The 16094-nt window shown below is 44.7% G+C and overlaps 11 protein-coding genes across 12 annotated transcripts in view; 8 read left to right on the top strand and 3 right to left on the bottom strand.

Moving 5' to 3' along the window:
* Positions 1–131: 131 nt before the first annotated feature.
* On the top strand, positions 132–671 carry LOC108127724 (cystatin-like protein). Its single transcript, XM_043212055.2, has 2 exons — positions 132–328; positions 383–671. Exons 1-2 carry the CDS (start codon positions 147–149, stop codon positions 615–617), a joined length of 417 nt encoding a protein of 138 aa, XP_043067990.1. The 5' UTR covers positions 132–146; the 3' UTR covers positions 618–671.
* A 227-nt stretch (positions 672–898) lies between these two features.
* Positions 899–1459, top strand: LOC108127729 (cystatin-like protein). Its single transcript, XM_017244984.3, has 2 exons — positions 899–1058; positions 1115–1459. Exons 1-2 carry the CDS (start codon positions 937–939, stop codon positions 1305–1307), a joined length of 315 nt encoding a protein of 104 aa, XP_017100473.2. The 5' UTR covers positions 899–936; the 3' UTR covers positions 1308–1459.
* A 993-nt stretch (positions 1460–2452) lies between these two features.
* Positions 2453–3121, top strand: LOC108127202 (cystatin-like protein). Its single transcript, XM_017244122.3, has 3 exons — positions 2453–2555; positions 2612–2724; positions 2782–3121. Exons 1-3 carry the CDS (start codon positions 2496–2498, stop codon positions 2972–2974), a joined length of 366 nt encoding a protein of 121 aa, XP_017099611.2. The 5' UTR covers positions 2453–2495; the 3' UTR covers positions 2975–3121.
* Positions 3122–3689: 568 nt separating this feature from the next.
* LOC108127209 (cystatin-like protein) lies at positions 3690–4307 on the top strand. Its single transcript, XM_017244135.2, has 3 exons — positions 3690–3795; positions 3868–3980; positions 4042–4307. The coding sequence occupies exons 1-3, from the start codon at positions 3736–3738 to the stop codon at positions 4232–4234; spliced, it is 366 nt and encodes a 121-aa protein (XP_017099624.2). The 5' UTR covers positions 3690–3735; the 3' UTR covers positions 4235–4307.
* A 1525-nt stretch (positions 4308–5832) lies between these two features.
* On the top strand, positions 5833–6590 carry LOC108127242 (cystatin-like protein). Its single transcript, XM_017244184.3, has 3 exons — positions 5833–5987; positions 6048–6157; positions 6215–6590. The coding sequence occupies exons 1-3, from the start codon at positions 5931–5933 to the stop codon at positions 6405–6407; spliced, it is 360 nt and encodes a 119-aa protein (XP_017099673.2). The 5' UTR covers positions 5833–5930; the 3' UTR covers positions 6408–6590.
* Positions 6591–6780: 190 nt separating this feature from the next.
* On the bottom strand, positions 6781–7295 carry LOC108127160 (mucin-13). Its single transcript, XM_017244017.2, has 2 exons — positions 6999–7295; positions 6781–6921 (listed from the first exon to the last, which is right to left on the bottom strand). Exons 1-2 carry the CDS (start codon positions 7293–7295, stop codon positions 6781–6783), a joined length of 438 nt encoding a protein of 145 aa, XP_017099506.2.
* Positions 7296–8396: 1101 nt separating this feature from the next.
* LOC108127164 (uncharacterized) lies at positions 8397–8815 on the top strand. Its single transcript, XM_017244033.2, has one exon. It carries the CDS (start codon positions 8399–8401, stop codon positions 8813–8815), a length of 417 nt encoding a protein of 138 aa, XP_017099522.2. The 5' UTR covers positions 8397–8398.
* Positions 8816–9040: 225 nt separating this feature from the next.
* LOC108127254 (uncharacterized) lies at positions 9041–9499 on the bottom strand. The gene has a single exon (XM_017244195.2). It carries the CDS (start codon positions 9497–9499, stop codon positions 9041–9043), a length of 459 nt encoding a protein of 152 aa, XP_017099684.2.
* A 411-nt stretch (positions 9500–9910) lies between these two features.
* On the bottom strand, positions 9911–10405 carry Jig. The gene has a single exon (XM_043211671.1). It carries the CDS (start codon positions 10403–10405, stop codon positions 9911–9913), a length of 495 nt encoding a protein of 164 aa, XP_043067606.1.
* A 1077-nt stretch (positions 10406–11482) lies between these two features.
* On the top strand, positions 11483–12260 carry LOC108127401 (uncharacterized). Its single transcript, XM_017244453.2, has 4 exons — positions 11483–11567; positions 11626–11664; positions 11722–11810; positions 11870–12260. The coding sequence occupies exons 1-4, from the start codon at positions 11511–11513 to the stop codon at positions 12258–12260; spliced, it is 576 nt and encodes a 191-aa protein (XP_017099942.2). The 5' UTR covers positions 11483–11510.
* Positions 12261–12914: 654 nt separating this feature from the next.
* Positions 12915–16094, top strand: part of Pde6 (phosphodiesterase 6) — a 33058-nt gene continuing 29878 nt past the window's right edge. For both annotated transcript variants that reach the window (XM_017245274.3, XM_070281466.1), the window contains exon 1: positions 12915–13724. The gene's annotated coding sequence lies outside the window, so the exon portion shown is untranslated. The remainder of the gene's footprint in view (positions 13725–16094) is intronic.

The following is a 16094-nucleotide window of genomic DNA, read 5'->3' as shown; positions in this document are numbered from 1 at the left end:
GAATGAGTGATACCCATTTCAGATTTGGAAAGCATTAGACGCTGTGGGGTCTTTATTGTCCACTTAACGTTCCTTTGTATTCTAATAATGGAATATGTTTTCGTCGTCGGAGCCTTCAGTCCACTGTCAATTGTCGACCTGAGGAGATGAAATCGCTGTGCCTTGTGGGTCTGGTGTTTCTGAGCATTATCGGCTTTGGGGCTGCCGATGACTTTGATCCCGTGCCTGGAGGAGTTTATCAGTTGGAGGAAGACAGCAAGGAGGATGCACGAGGTCTTTTGGATACTTCCCTCACCAAGCTGGCCACCAAAGATGGGCCAAGCTACAAGTCAGATATTTTATACAGTCGTCGAATGGAAAGTAATGTCTAGTTTTCTATCAGGACCGTCGCCCTAACTAAGGTAACCCGCCACCTCGAGGCCGGTAATCTCTTCACCTACGAGGTGGAGCTGGAAAACGGGGCCGAGAATAAACAGTGCATCGTGAGGATCCTCAACCAGCCCTGGAGAGACGAAGAAGTCAGCAAAATCCAGGTCAGGTGTGGCGAGGAGGATGAGGTGGATCACAACTTTATAAGTGAGGACGTCTATTTGGCCTCCGAATATACCTATTACTGACCGCTGTGTATCTTATGAAGTTAATAAAGTGTAGAGCAGCAGTAGATCGATGAATTATTTTACTTTTCCGCTAATTCCCCAACTTGTTTCTAGATAAGGTGAACTGTTCGAGAGCTGCTTGACAGTTTGTCTAGTTCTCTTTTGTTTAAGAGTTCAGCAGTGAGCTCACTTTTCGACTCCGAGAGCGGCTCCCTCTTTGAAATTGGTTGAAAATGAGTCACCCAATGGATAGCCAGCTCCCTTGTAGTCGTCGAAAATCAGCTGGTACTAAGTGAGCTAACAAATTAGCTAGTAAACAGGCAGTTGTTTCATTTAAGCCATGTCGAACGAACCCATTCTCGGAGGTGTCTCTAAGTTGCAGGGAGAGGAGTTAAAGGAGGCCCTGGAACTGTTGGAGACATCCCTTGCGAAGCTGGAAGCCACCGATGGTCTTTTCTACAAGCAAGTTTAAGCAAAATTTCCCTCGTAATGGTTTGGTTAAGAACTTTTTGTTTTAGAGCCGTCAACGTGACCTCTGTGACGGGACAGACGGTGGCTGGATCTCTTTACACCTACGAGTTGGAACTCCAAATTGAATCGGACAAGAAACCGGCCACCGTGACGATCTGGTCCCGCATATGGCTAAAGGAGGACGGTACCAACATCAAGATCCACTCCGGAGGCCAGTTGCAGTTGGATCGAACGTGGTAAATGTTTGATAAGAATCCAGGTGTTCGATATAAGCCCCTGCCAAGCTCCCAAAGAACACAATAGTTTTAATAATTGTATAATTTGTAAACTTAATAATGTATGGCTGTTAGAAGTGTAACCGAAAATACAATAAAAAAAGATTAGGTTCATAAGGTTTTTAATTTTTAATTACCTGAAACTACCCAGTTTCAGAGGAAAACTGGTTGAACTGGAAAATAATTTTCCACTGCTCTAAAAGTAAGCCCCATTCGCTCAGTGTTGACGTCACATCAGTTGTCTCTCGGGGGTTTTATTAGGCTACAAATACACAATTCTCTGTATTTTCGTATTGTTCCATTGTGATAGTGCTGCTACTGCTACATTTAAACAAGCAAACATACGCCTATAGTACTATTTGTTTGTACTTTATCAGATGCGCCAAACAATCATAATTACAACAAATGAAATGATTTTGAAAAATAAAGTATATACATAAGGAACATACGTAGTCTGCTGGTGGGTTTAATTTGTAAGAGTACCAAAAATTGTCGCTATCATTCCAGACATGAGTATTTGAAAAAATAGTCTGAAATATTTTGTTCTTTTGTAAGCTTTTTCTGTAGGATATGGTAAGTGGAAATTTCTGCCCGAACATTAAAAAGCACGCAACGTTTTATCACAAGCGTTTAATATAATTCTAAATAGTTTTTTCAAAATATCCGCTGGATAAAAACACCCAGGATTTCCGCCGATGGATTACAAATTGTACACCAAATGGTAGAATGAATTGAATGAATTGATTAAATTAAAACATAAACTTGTCGCATTCAAAATTAGAATATAAAAGCAAGAGAGGAAATCTAATTCAGGTCGGAGAGACTAGATCTCGTTAAGACAGGTAGACAGACTTAAAACAGGCTTCTATCGACATAGGATGCTAAGTAATCCTGATCCAGCATATGGAATACTTTACCATATATAGGGTCGGAGGTGTCTGCTCCACAGCGTATAAATTATATAATAATAATATAATATACGAATGAGACGCTTCAGGTTTAGGGCAAACGCGACTCGGGCTTCTCTTTTCTCTTCGATAGGAAATCGGCACTATGGCGAGTAAACAAAGATGTTCTCAGATGATATCAGATTTCTATAAAAGGCGGCTCTCCATTCGTCGAGTATTTAGTTTGAAACATTTGTTGGTTGAACATGCACGCCCTGAAAGTGATTTTAGTTCTGGGACTGGCCCTGGCCGTTGCCGCTGATGAGGTATGTTGAGCGCACTTCCGAAAACCTGTATGTTTTGTTTAAATGATAATTTTTAGGTCCCTGTGCTCGGAGGCACTAGACCACTAGAGGGTGCTGAATTGGAGGAGGCGAAGGCGGGCCTGAACAGCTCTCTGGAGAAATTGGCTTCTGGAGACGGACCCAGTTACAAGTAGGTATTACCAGTATTTATGATAGAGACATGCTAACTTATATTCGAACATTTCAGGGTTGTGAAAGTGAAATCGGCGACTACACAGGTGGTGGCAGGCACCCTCCAAAAATTCGAGGTGGAGCTTTCCAACGGATCAGACAATAAGGATTGCATCGTCAGCATTTGGTCCCAGCCCTGGGAGAAGGAGAATGGTACCCAGCTTACGGTTGAATGCAAAAACGAAGGCAAAATTGAGAAAACTTGGTAGAGAAGATAGGTATCTCCGCCACACGACGACTCGAACTCTTTTGAAGTTAATTTAAAATGTTTGTTTTCCATAGAGCATTGCTTGAACGGGTATCGAGTATGATTTATGATTTATGATTTTCATAATAAACTTTTTAAATTCCTCGAATACTTTTGAGTGTTATTAATCTGGAACTAAGTAGGAATTTGGCAAACTGCAGTTGTTTTAAGCCTTGTCGAACAACAGACTGTCGGGAGTATGTATTACTTGTAATCGGACCACCTGGAGACGCCCAGCAGCAGTTTGAAACCTCCCTAGCGAGCAACAAACATCTCAAAATCATATTACAATCGATTCAAATAAGTCTACATATTTTGTATTTAATGGAATAGATTTAAACATGTATTTCCACTTTATATTGGGCATGAATTGGCTAAGGGAACTGTGCCATTGACCGTTGAGTTTTGTATTAAATCTATGGAAAAAACCTCTTTGAGTTTAGTGTGCTAATGAGAAATTCCGGTTCTGAAATCATCTCTAGAAATCTGCTCGTTGAATACAAACTATGAATTATTAACTATTCGGTGCGTAACTATTCGAAAATAAAATTAGCAAATATTAGGGCGAGTACGAATCTGGCTTTTTTTTTTCTCTTCGAAAGCCAACCTGCACTATGGGATTCCCCACGAGTAAACAAAGATGTTCTCTGATGATATAAGATATCTATAAAAGACGGCTCTCCCTTCGTCGTTTATTCAGTTTAAACCATTTGCTGGTTAAAAATGCACGCCCTGGCAGTGTTTTTAGTTGTGGGAGTAGTCCTGGCCGTAGCCGCTAATGACGTATGCTGAGAGTTCCTCTAAAAACCTATATGTGTTATTTGCATACATATGTACCTATATAATTCTTTGTAGGCCTCTTTGGATGGAGGCGTTAGAACTCTAGAGGGTGCTGAATTGGAGAAGGCGAAGGACACTCTCCGCAGTTCATTGGAGAAATTGGCTTCAGGGGACGGACCCAGTTACCAGTAAGTATTACATGTGTTTAAGATTGGTATGTACAAACTCATTTATATTTCAACATTTCAGGGTTGTGAACGTTAAATCGGCGACTTCACAGGTGGTATCCGGATCCCTCGAAAAATTCGAGGTGGAGCTTTCAAACGGATCAGACAATAAGGATTGCATCGTCAGCATTTGGTCCCAGCCCTGGGAGAAGGAGAATGGTACCCAGCTTACGATTGAATGCGAAAACGAAGGAAAAATTGAGAAAACTTGGTAGAAAAGTCGTCACACGTTGACAAAATCATTATTTAAATAAACAAGAGCTTAGACTCGAAAGCTTGTGAAAATTACTGAGAAATGTTTATTCTCCATACCCCTTCCATATTGTTTAAACTGTTTTTCTGATTTCCGTAATGATTTGGATAAAAAAAAATGGCTATACCTTGTCAAATGCGTTATAGTGCGTAATGCGTTTATACAGTCATTAGACTCTATGTAGCATTTCTGGTCATATGAGACGTATGAATGTGTCCTATTAGAAATCTCATTAAAAAGTTAATACTGAAAGGGATAGAAAAAATATTTTTGGCGACTTCGAGAAATAAACACAGAAAAGTGCTTTACAGCCAAAACTGCCAATCCAATACACCTAGCTAAGGGTTTCAAGTTCGGCATTTGAACTAGCCTTTGGAAAACTGGAGAAGCATCGTGAGTTCAAATGAGAAATATATATAGCTCTATAATTACCCAAGACCACAACAAAAAACCTCCTCGCATAGATTCCAAGTAGGTCCAGAACATCACCCAAAGATCCACCTAAGAAAACAAAATCTTCCCTTGAAAAATTTTTGGGTAAATAAAATATAAGTATGTATGTACATATATGGTGATGATATGGTGTCTAATTCAATAGATAGTAACTTTAAATCAATTTCTTCTTTTAGATGTATGTACTATATATTAAAGTATTAGTTTGAAGCTATAACTTTTTGACTTTTAGTTTGAAACTAAACTAGAAACAGGTATATAAGAGACCTGGGTGAGCAGGCAAATAATTTCCCGCAGCTATATAATGTTAAACGAGCGAATCAGTCGCTCAGAGCTGAAGTCACATAAGCTGTCTCTCGGGGCTATGAACATTCAATACGATTTGTTCTCTGGTCGTATTCGTTCGTATTGTTCCATTCTGATAGTGCTGCTACTGATATATGTAAACAGACATACGCCTATAGTACTATTTGCTTGTACTTTATCAGATGCACCAAACAATCGTAATTACACCAGATGAAACGATTTTGAAGTATGAAGTACAAACTTAAATATGTATGACTGGTATGTTAAGATTTTGAGAACACCCAAAACCTTCACTATCGTGCCAGATATGAGTGTTTGCAAAAATAGCGTGGAATATTTTTTTTTGATAGCCTTCTTTAATGTTTTGGTCCGGGATATCGCAAGCTAAAAGCAGCCAAAATTGTTATCACAAGCCTTGAAAATAATTCAAAATATTGTTTTCGAAATATCCGCTGGATAAATAACATAAGACGAAGCGTTTCCGCTGATTGAACTGAGAGTTAGACACCGAAAAAAAAAACATAAATTAAACAATTAAATATAGCTTTATATTGTGTATAATTTTCCTTAGGTATCTATGTCACAGGTCATTGTCTTCTTTGTCTTACCAATATTGTAAGCTAAGGTTCTTTAATCAACTCTTGACCTGGGCAAACAGCTTGGAATAAAAGCTCGTTAAGTAAAAAATACAATTTAATTAACTATTCGAAAATAAAAATAGCGATGCATCAGGTTTAGTGCAAACACGACTCCGGCTTCTCTTTTTTTTCTCCGATAGCCAACCGGCACTATGAGGTTGCTCGCGAGTAAACAAAGAGGTTCTCAGATGATATAAGATTTCTATAAAAGGCGGGTCTTTGTTCCTCGTGTATACAGTTCAAAACAGTTGCTGGTTGAAAATGCACGCATTGAAAGTTATTTTGGTTCTGGGACTGGCCCTGGCCGTTGCTTATGGAGTAAGTGGACCGACCTTCCGAAGTCCTGGATGTTGTATTAACGTATATGATCACTTATAGGGAATTCCCGGAGGCGTTAATCCGCTAGAGGGTGAACGTTTGGAGGAGGCGAAGGAGACTCTCCGCAGCTCACTGGCGAAATTGGCTTCAGGGGACGGACCAAGTTACCAGTAAGTAACAAAAGTATTTATAATCGGTACATGCTAATTCATATTCGAAAATTTCAGGGTTGTGAAAGTGAAATCGGCGACTACCCAAGTGGTGGCAGGCACCCTCCAAAAATTCGAGGTGGAGCTTTCCAACGGATCAGACAATAAGGATTGCATCGTCAGCATTTGGTCCCAGCCCTGGCTGAAGGAGAATGGAACCCAGCTTACTATTGAATGCGAAAACGAAGGCAAAATTGAGAAAATTTGGTAGAAGTGGTCGACTTTCGATCGCAACACGTCGACTAAATCATTATATAAACAAGAGCTTAGACTCGACAACTTGTGCAAGTTAATGTGTGTGGAGCGATTATTCTCCCACTCTCATTTGGTTAAACGGGTTACCGAGTAACGTAATGATTTGACTAATAAACCTCTTTTATTTCTCGTCATATAAGTTCGAGTCAAATTAGTTTTAAAAAACTTATTTTTCAGCTTAAGTTAACCCACGTAAAGGTAATCAGCCCCTTCCTGACCTTTTAGTACCTCCTTCCGGTTTTGTTACTCTGCTAGCCTGGTACTCATTCTTATCAAGGAGAAATATCTGGTGTTTTTTGCAATTTATTCTCAATTATTTCGAATTGGACTCACAATGTAAATGTTACATTTAGCCGACCCTGTTGCTGTTGTTCCTGCGACTGTTCCTGTTCCTCCTCCTGCGGTTGGCGATTCTCTGGCGGCGACGTTGGGCCCTCTGGCGACGGCGGCGAGCTGCTCTGCGGTTGTTTCTGCGGGTGTTGCCAGTGGTGGGAGAGGCGTCAGGGGATCCGGATGTAGAGCTTGCATCAGTGGGAGGGTTGCTGACTGCAGTTGGGGAGGGGCTGGAGTCGGTGGGGGTGGTGGAGGTATCAGTTGGGGTGGTGCTGCCGTCAGTAGGGGTGGTCGAGCCATCAGTGGGGGTGGTAGAGCTGTCGGTGGGAGTAGTGGAGCCGTCCGTGGGGGTGGTCGAGCCGTCGGTTGGGGTAGTAGAGCCATCAGTGGGCGTGGTGCTTCCGTCGGTGGGAGTGGTGCTGCCATCCGTGGGATCGTCCGCTCCAGCCACGAAGCTGGAGAAGCAGAGGACCGACAAGAGAAGACCTAGAAGTAGAGCAGTGGGCTTCATAGCTATAACGATGATGCTACGTTGATGATCTCTGGATGGAGGCCTCTCGCTTTTATAGCACCATCATGGTTCATGGTTCTATTGTCGTGCTAGCATCTAGACTCTGGCTCCACAGCTGAGCCAACAAATCAATTGAAAGAAAATTTGGTATTGGCGAAATGCGGCAGCTGTCAAAACAGCCATAAGTCGCACAAAAAGCTCTATTGACGCCGTTTTGTTCTCCGTCTCCTTTCAATACTCTAGTTTGCCAAATATAAGCCGCATCTTTTGCGTTTGAAAGCGATAGCTCGAAGACGACCCGAGATCTGGGCCAACCTGCTGTGCCACACGACGCTAAGCGGTGCGTTACTTGGGTAGCTGGAGCAGCCTCATTTTGTTGCCTGAATTTAGGCGGCTTTGAATATTTAAAGTAATCTTGCCTTCTTTCCCCTTTAATATTAATATCTAATATTATTTAAAAGAAGTATTGAAGTATTGAAGCGAAGCATTCTTCCAGTTCAAAGTAGCCGACCAAGTTCCGTAGATCGGCCAAGGTATGGTTCCTAACGCGTGGCCAAGCATCGGCATTTTATGACGACCGATGGCTGGCCTTTCATTGAGCACCGTACATTTTGCGATCGGTGACCAATTAAGTCCTGGAATATTAGTGGTCCTATCATTATTTCCATAAATATAATAATTATAGGAGATATTTGGCCAGAAGAAGCAGAAACAAAGCTTTTATGTCGGAACTGTATTGATATTTTAAATTCTTTAAATTAAAAACTGATACGTATATCATATCATATCATAATCATAAATATTTATGAGAAATATGTGCTTAACTTTTAATTGCCTCTTTTGTCACTTTTATTTATTTTTCATAAACATTCCAGCCTGTTTCTTCCTTAGTATTTTGCAAACTTTGAATTATCCATTTTTCCCAATTCATCTTTGGAATATTTTACGACAAATAACTAAAGCAAATATGGCAAAATCGGTTTTGCCATCGAAAGAACACCTGCGCAAATTCGCGAAAAAAATCTTGAGGTAAGCGGGCCACTATAAAAACCTTCACCTCGCTAAATGTCATCCAGAAAGTGACAAATCAAAGCAAGCGCATAATGAGAGCAGCGGTCTTTATTGGAGGAGCCTTCATCCTGACAGCCTGTCTCCTGAGGAGCAGCGAAGCTGTGACATGCACCGCCGAACCAGCCACCACCGGCTGCATCGACTGCACCGCCAACCCCACCAATGCGGAGTGCGTGGCCGAGGCCGCAGCCACCTCATCTACAACCTCGACCACCACTACGGCGGCTTCCACTACCGCTGCCACCACGGCTGCTCCATCCTCCTCCGGCGGTGCGACCGGCCCGCGCCGTAAGATTGTGACTATCAGAAACCTGGGATACTATAACGTCCGGCGTGTTCGGGTGTACCGCAACGGAAGGGGTACCACCAACAACCGAAGGGGCAGGGCCAATACCAATGCCAGAAATCGCAGGCGCAATGGCAACAACGTCCGCGTGATAATCGGGTGAAGTCTTTTATGACCAATAAAGAGTCTATATGAAATAAATTCTAATTTCGCTAGTCATTGGCAACTTGTTCACCTTTAAATCCACTGGCACTTATGTCTTAAACTGAGGTTCTATTAAAGTATCTTGCTTTATTTTTGATATTTTTGAAAGTATTCCACCAAAGGCTGTAAAGTAAGGTTCCTCGAGGAAACGGTAGATTCTAGAGAGTTTAGCTATAGGGTTCACTTAGCCTACAACCACGCGAACATTTCCGCCGCGTCTTCGATTCAACTGGCTGTTCCTCCTGCTCCTCCCGCTGCGGTTTTGGTTGGTGTTCCTGCCCCTTCTGCCGTTGCGGGTGGTGGTAGCGGTAGAGCCGCTGCCAGCGTTCCTGTTAACGCGGATGCGACGCGTGGCGGTGTACTGCAGGTTGCTGACTCGCACCGTCTTCCGCCCACCTGCCCCCGAAGAGATGGGGGAGCTGGTAGTGGTCGAGGTGGTGGTGGTGGGCGCCACTGTGGTGCTGGTCGACGTCGAGGTCGAGGACGAGGTGGCCGCCGCCTCGGCCACGCACTCCGCATTAGTGGGGTTGGCGGTGCAGTCGATACAGCCGGTGGTGTTTGGTTCGGCGGTGCATGTCACAGCTTCGCTGCTCCTCAGGAGACAGGCTGTCAGGATTAAGAGTCCGAAGAAGATAGCTCTCATGGTGCTTGCAAAATTGCTTGGATGTGTTGATTGATTGATGCTCCAATTGGGATTTGGAAAGCTTTTTATACCGATCGATTGTCATCTCTAAAACTTGTTGCCCAATTTACGCAGCTGGTTTAATGTTCGATTGTTTGCTAAAAATTAGTTTTAAATTCTAATTCAGGGCCGCTCCTTTAATGATAAGTGTATACTTAACTTTGAGATATTCCTATAATCAATACAATATTGAAGAAACGCCTTGAAAATGTTAGCTCTCTGCGAATCAGCTTTGAAAGTTGGTTCGCTTTAATTGACTTTCGGGGTACACACTATGACATGACTTGATAATCAAAAAGCTAATCTTTATAAATTCGAGGGAACTTTTATTAATTTCATATAAGTCCACATGGCTTCATCAAAAAGCATAGCTTAGCCGGATCGTCGGTTCTGCCTTCTACGATTTTGCCTTCGGCGGGCTTGCCTGCGCCTCTGTATTCTTCTCCTGGCAGCCCTCCTCCTGGCGCGCCTTCTCTGGTTCACCCTTCTCTGGGCGGGGGAGATTCCTGTCGGAGAGGCACTGATGGCTGGGGTGGCGGCCGGCGAGTTGGCATTAGGTGTTGCAGTTGTGGAGCTTGGAGAAGTTGAGGGTCCTGGGGCCGAGGTCGATGACGAGGAATCTGTACTGGGGGCGGGCGTGCCAGTCTGGGTGGGTGGTGGCGTGGCTGTCGGTGTGGGAGTCGGTGTGGGAGTCGGTGAAGGGTTGGCGGCTGCCGCCTCATCTACGCACTCCTGGTTGGTTGCATCAGTCGTGCAGTCGATGCAGCCTGTCACGTTGGGATCCGCAGTGCAGGTGACAGCTTCGCCGGTCCGCAAGCAGGTCGCAAGGAAGAGAGTTCCCAAAAATACGATGGTTGTTACCTTCATTCTCAGATTGATGATACTCCCGGGATCGGCCAGCCTTATATAGGGCCTCGCCCCATTTAGAAGTTTGTCCAACTGAAACTCTATTTTTTTCGGCACTTGCCAATAAAAGTAAAGATGGCTTCCAGCGATTTGTTTAAAATCCAAACAATTCGATACATGGGACTTGGCAAATAGATACTATTGAAAAGTCAAACCAGCTGTCCCAACAGAATTTTGGTTTGTTTGAAGACCCATCTGCCTGCAAATGGAAGTTCAATTCATAAATATATTACCAAAGAGGGTCACACCATCTTATACCTCTATACATCGCTGCCACGGGTCCTTCATGTTGCCTAGTTTTGAGGACGAGGTCTACTGCTGACCGGAAGTCGGTCAGTTCCATCAATGCTAAGACCGTAATGCAAATGGAAGTTCAATTAATAAATATATTACCGAAGAGGGTCATACCATCTTATACCTCTATAGATCGCTGCCACGGGTCCTTCATGTTGCCTAGTTTTGAGGACGAGGTCTACTGCTGACCGGAAGTCGGTCAGTTCCATCAATGCTAAGACCGTAATGAAGTTTCCAGATGATTTTTCTGAAATAAACAAACTCTTTTAAGCGCATTTCTCCAATTTTAAATTATTCACATAAATGAATACAATGTATTAAAAATGTCATATCCATTTCGTCAAATAAATTTGAGCTTTTTTTAGGGAGAGTAATAATCTGGTGCCATTGCGAGGTGACGTTTCCGCTAATATAGTTTTGATTTATCATCACGTTACATCTCACCTCGCACAGTGCAACTAAATCAATTGGTAATTAATAAAAATATATATTCATCATGAACTACTTCTTAAATTTCTTTCTTATTTTCCATCATTTTTAATATTGTAAATAATGTAAATAATAAGGAATAATTAATAATCAATAAGAATTTAATGGCTGAGAGTTTTCCATTTTTATATGGGTGCATGGAGGTTCTCCCACGGTTCTCAAAGCAAAGTGAGCACAATGGGTGGGAATACTTTATATTCATATTCGCGGCTTTTTTTCGATCCGCTGACCAGCTCTGGCTTTGGCTGAGTTCAGTCGTTGCTGATCATCGAGTGGTTAGGTCATGGACTGTTCGTACTATTTTCTACTGGGCCTGGCTCTTATTTCAACAGGTCAAGTGGTAAGTGGTAATCGACTACAGTTTAATGGATCAAATAATAATCTCCAAACTTCTCCAGATTGCTATCTGCATTCCTCCTAATCACTGCATAGAGGATGTGAGTATAAAAGTCATATCTACAAAGTCATATTTAATATGTAATACATACAAGTAGATGGAGGAAGCAGATGCCAAGGAACGTTTCGACTACGTCCTGGGCAAGTACGAGGAGCTGGACATGAAGATTCCGGGTGAGCCTGTTGGGTAAGTTCACCGTTTCTCTGCTCGACTCTCTAATGGCTATTCGGTTTCCCGCCGGGCAGCTTGCACGGCAAGGTAGTCACGCATGGGGAGGCGGAGGAGCAGCACCTGGTGTTCCAGTACATGGACAACACCCCGCATGACATCATCCAGACGTGCGCGTTCGTGGTCGTCAGTGCTCCGGGCGAGTGCGAATCGATCCGCACCTACTGCTCCGGCTTTCTGCGGCGCCAGCCCCGTCCCCTTCTAGAGCGGAAGCCTCTCGAGGTCTGCGAGGATAAGACCCAGCTGGCAACGGAGCCCCCGGAACCGGAGACGGCTCCCGATGCGGATTCGGAGGATGGAACGGAGGCTGATCCTCAGCAGGAGCAAGAGGAGGGAGCAGAAACCACCACAGGGGCTCAGGATGCATCCAACTCCAAGCTAAGATCGATGTCTCGCAATAATATTTGAACTTAACCCTCTGAATGACCGGTAAAATCATTGTAAAGATTTTTAGAAGCAAATATTTTCATTAAAAGTATTAATATGACACCTAACTAGGCCTTTGTGATTTCAGCCTGAAAGTTTGCTTCCTTAAGTTGTGTTCCAACATTTCTCCTTGGCTGTTCAATGCCACGGCTGGCTCGCGAGATTGAGTTAGGAAGCTCAGGCAGCAACAACTGTGTGGTGTCAGCTCTGCGACGGCCAGTCCACTAGGCCAGGCCCAAAGGGCGCCTGCGCTGTGCCCGCAGTGCACCGTGGGTCCCAATACCCCATTAATGGGTGATTATTATGTTAAATCCTCCACAAAACATAGAAAATTCTATATATCAATATCTGATTTTGGTAGATTTTATAGTGAAGGAAGAGTCTTTAATGAATATTGGGACTGACTTTTGAGCCTTATGGTTTAATAAGTATTGGGGCACTGTTCGCGGCAAAAGTGCGTGAGAGAACCTTTCCCCAAGTGCGAGAGAGCTGCGCCGAGCGAGGCGGGGGCGAGAGCCCCTCCACGCCAAATAGCAAGTAAACAAAGCCCAGCGCCGAGTGTCAGCTGCTGCTGCCGGCGTCGCTGCCGGCGCTGGGGCCTGCGCTGGCGGAGCGGAAGGCCGACATTCTGTGCGGCAGGTTAGTTGTTGTCGGGCGCCAAAGCGAACTGGAGCAGCGAACGCAGAACGCTGACGCGAGAAGCTCCCAGCTGCCAGCACCAGCCAGCTACCAGCACGCTGCAGAAGCGCAACGAAATTGGGAACTGAAGCCGAGTGAGAGCGCGGAGAAAGGGGTCTCGGAGAGACAGAAGCAGAAACAGTAGAGCTGAAGAGCGCGAGAGCCGAGACTCTGAGCCACGAGTCCAGTAGTATTTGGCTGCGGCCCGCACAGAATTATCTGCTCAGTGCCAAGTTGTCGCGCTGCGAGTAACGTTACGTATACGCACCGTCCGCCGTCCACCGCCCGAACGCTACCGCCGCCGCTGCCCCCCGCGCACCTTGCCACGCCCCCTGTGCAGTAGCTTCTTCTTCGTCCTGGGATTGGAAAGAGTGCGCGTTTTGGGGCGACAGGACTGCCGCCGGTTGTCGCAGGACAGAAAGGATAACAGCGGCCAGTGAAGGAGCGACAAGAGCGCGGAATTGGGTTCCACTTTTGCATAATGCCGATGCGAAATCGAGGAATATACGAGCGTACAAGTGTAGTGGCTGGCGTTTAACTGGCGCGTAAATACTATTTATTTGCAAAGCAAAGAAGCCCCTCGGAAATCCACCCCCGGACTCGCGCCCCTCCGCCCCGCGAGAGCAAGCGCCAGCGCGTGTTATCAGCTAGCAAAAACGCAAACGAATCGCGACAAAAACACAGAACCCGCAAAACACGAAAAATAAATAAAACCAGACCAGAAGAAAATGCGAATGTGGATGCATTTGAGCGCGAGAGTGTGCTAAGGTGAGTGTGTCACTTGGGGGGGTGTGAGTGCCCCGCCATCGTGTGTGCCCCAGCCCAGCTTAGTGCCGAGTAAACAAACCAACCAAAGCCAAACAGCGACCCAAACACAAACACCAGCACAAAGGCCACCAACACACTCTGCCGCGCACACCACACACTCAGAGCCAGTTATTAGCGTTCCCCAAATCCCCCAGAATGTGCGAATTATAAAATATGTTACCCTTGAATGTCACAAGTATCATCGGTCGGTCGGGGTGGTAGACCGTAGAACGTTACTTTTTAGCGACTTTTGTGCCCGATGCTTGTGGATTGGAAGGGTATATTGGGAATGTGACTTTGCTTGTAACAGCATTACATGCTAGCATTACACTTCTAATCACTTGGAATTTAAAAAGAAAAAAGTCATTAAAATTCTGGGAATATTAATATTTGGAATTCCTAACACCCATATACCTGACACCACTCTTTCCTAATTCCCTTCCGATCGGCCCCAGGGGGGTCGCTGCCAGGAGCCCAAGGCATCGCCTCAAAAACTTTAGTCTGACGTGCGACGACGACCCAACGAAAATTATTCGAGAGCGTTCCCAGCGCGTTTTCCCGCTTTTCACGCGCGCAATTTTCCCGCGGCCGCCCTCTTGGAGACCCGCCAAAGTGTCTGTGAAATCCATTAAGTTTTGTTTTGCTTCTTTTTATGAACAACATTGACTTCGTCAGCCCGCAACCCTCGACCCACTAAGGCCCACTCCCCGTAATCTCCCGCACTTTCCAAGCGTCAAACGTCTGGGCAAGTATCTTATTTATTTTCGAGTCCCTCACTTTGCTCCTTGGCAGCCTCTTCCGGTTGAATTGGAGGAGGATTGCTTAAAAATGTCAAATTTATTGACTCACTTTTTGTAGTCGCTGTACTCCTCTTTGTGTTATCCGGGCAGGAACGTATTGTAATCCTGACCGTCTGAAGAAGGAGGACTATACATAAGGGTTTTGACCATATTCGAAAGCTACAGTTTGGTTAATTATCACGTCATCTTAGAGGAAATTTAATAAGAATAATCAAGCACTATATATTGCATAACCCCAAAACAATCACAATTCTAATTGCACCCGATCCAACGTGGCAGGTTGTCTTTAGGGGAAGGGTTATGTTTTCCGCGACTGGGGTTAAGGTCGGGCAGATTTAGAGTGCATAGACTCCCGATTGCCCTCGTCCTTGTGCCTTTTCACATTCTCGCGATTAGCGATTACCCTTTGTATGCAATTGGGCTCGTCGTCTATTTGCTCTGGTCCTTTTGTCCTTTCCGCGCGGCACGTGCCTTGCCAGCTCCATCTGGCGCTGGCTGACATTCATTGGCTTTTGTCCAGATATTTGTTTTTGCCGCTGCTCCTTCGTCTTCTTCCTCCTCCGGGTCTGCGGCTGGTCCATAAAATGCTGTCTTTGAGGCAGTTTCGCGCCGGCGTCTGCGAAGGCCTTCTCTGTCTTCTACCAGAAATCATCGCAGCCTCTGGCCTACTTTCTAAAGGATTCGCAAATTCTAGGGCATTCTTTGCATATTATCTCGCTGTTTGTTATCGTACTGGCTTCTCCCCTATTCAGTCTATCATTTTTTTGCCTGTTCAAGCCGTTTTCTCATTACCACTGATGTGTTTATGAAGCTTGTTTGGGGCTTGTTACTTTACACAAACTCGCATTAGAAACTATTAATTTCTTGACTTGTTTATTGGCGGGTAGTTAGGGCTCTCTAATTGAAAGAGTTAAAAAAGAGAGTGTACATAATAGTAAAGTAAACTAACTACTGCTATGGGTAGTAGACTAATTCAAAACAAAGTGGGGATGAATAGGATTCATTCATCGCCTTCTCGAACTAAACTTTGCTCAAGTTATGAATAGTTGTTATTGCAGAAGGATCATACGGGCTCGTTTCCACTGGTATTTGTTTATAGTATTTCTTCTTGTTTGGTGGAGAAGCCTTTGCGAGGAGCAGGTTTCCTGCGGCTGTCGACAGACTTTTCCACGTTTTCAAAAGAAAAGCACCCGCCCTGAAAGCGGAACCGCCGTGAAAAAGCGTCGGGAAAACTTTATCGCTAGCCGTTTTGCGCTTATCTGCCTCAGCCACTTTGAGTCGCGTTTTTGCAAAGTTTTAGCCACATTTACGGGGATCTCGGGGGAAACGGCCCACGGATGCGCGATAAGGGGTGTGTACCCGAATCCCCCTTGTCGGCAGCACCCATGGCGAAAATTATTGTCTGAGGTTGTGTCGCTGGCCTGCCATCGCATAAATTCGGCTGTCCCACATGTGTCCTCGCTCTACCCTAGTTTTTTCTTGGTTTCCCATATCCCATGTGCTGACCGCGTATCCTGTGACCGCTCTTTTT

Source organism: Drosophila bipectinata, chromosome 3R, assembly GCF_030179905.1.
Source record: "Drosophila bipectinata strain 14024-0381.07 chromosome 3R, DbipHiC1v2, whole genome shotgun sequence".
NCBI lineage: Eukaryota > Metazoa > Arthropoda > Insecta > Diptera > Drosophilidae > Drosophila > Drosophila bipectinata.
This window is presented reverse-complemented; position numbering and strand designations above follow the sequence as displayed.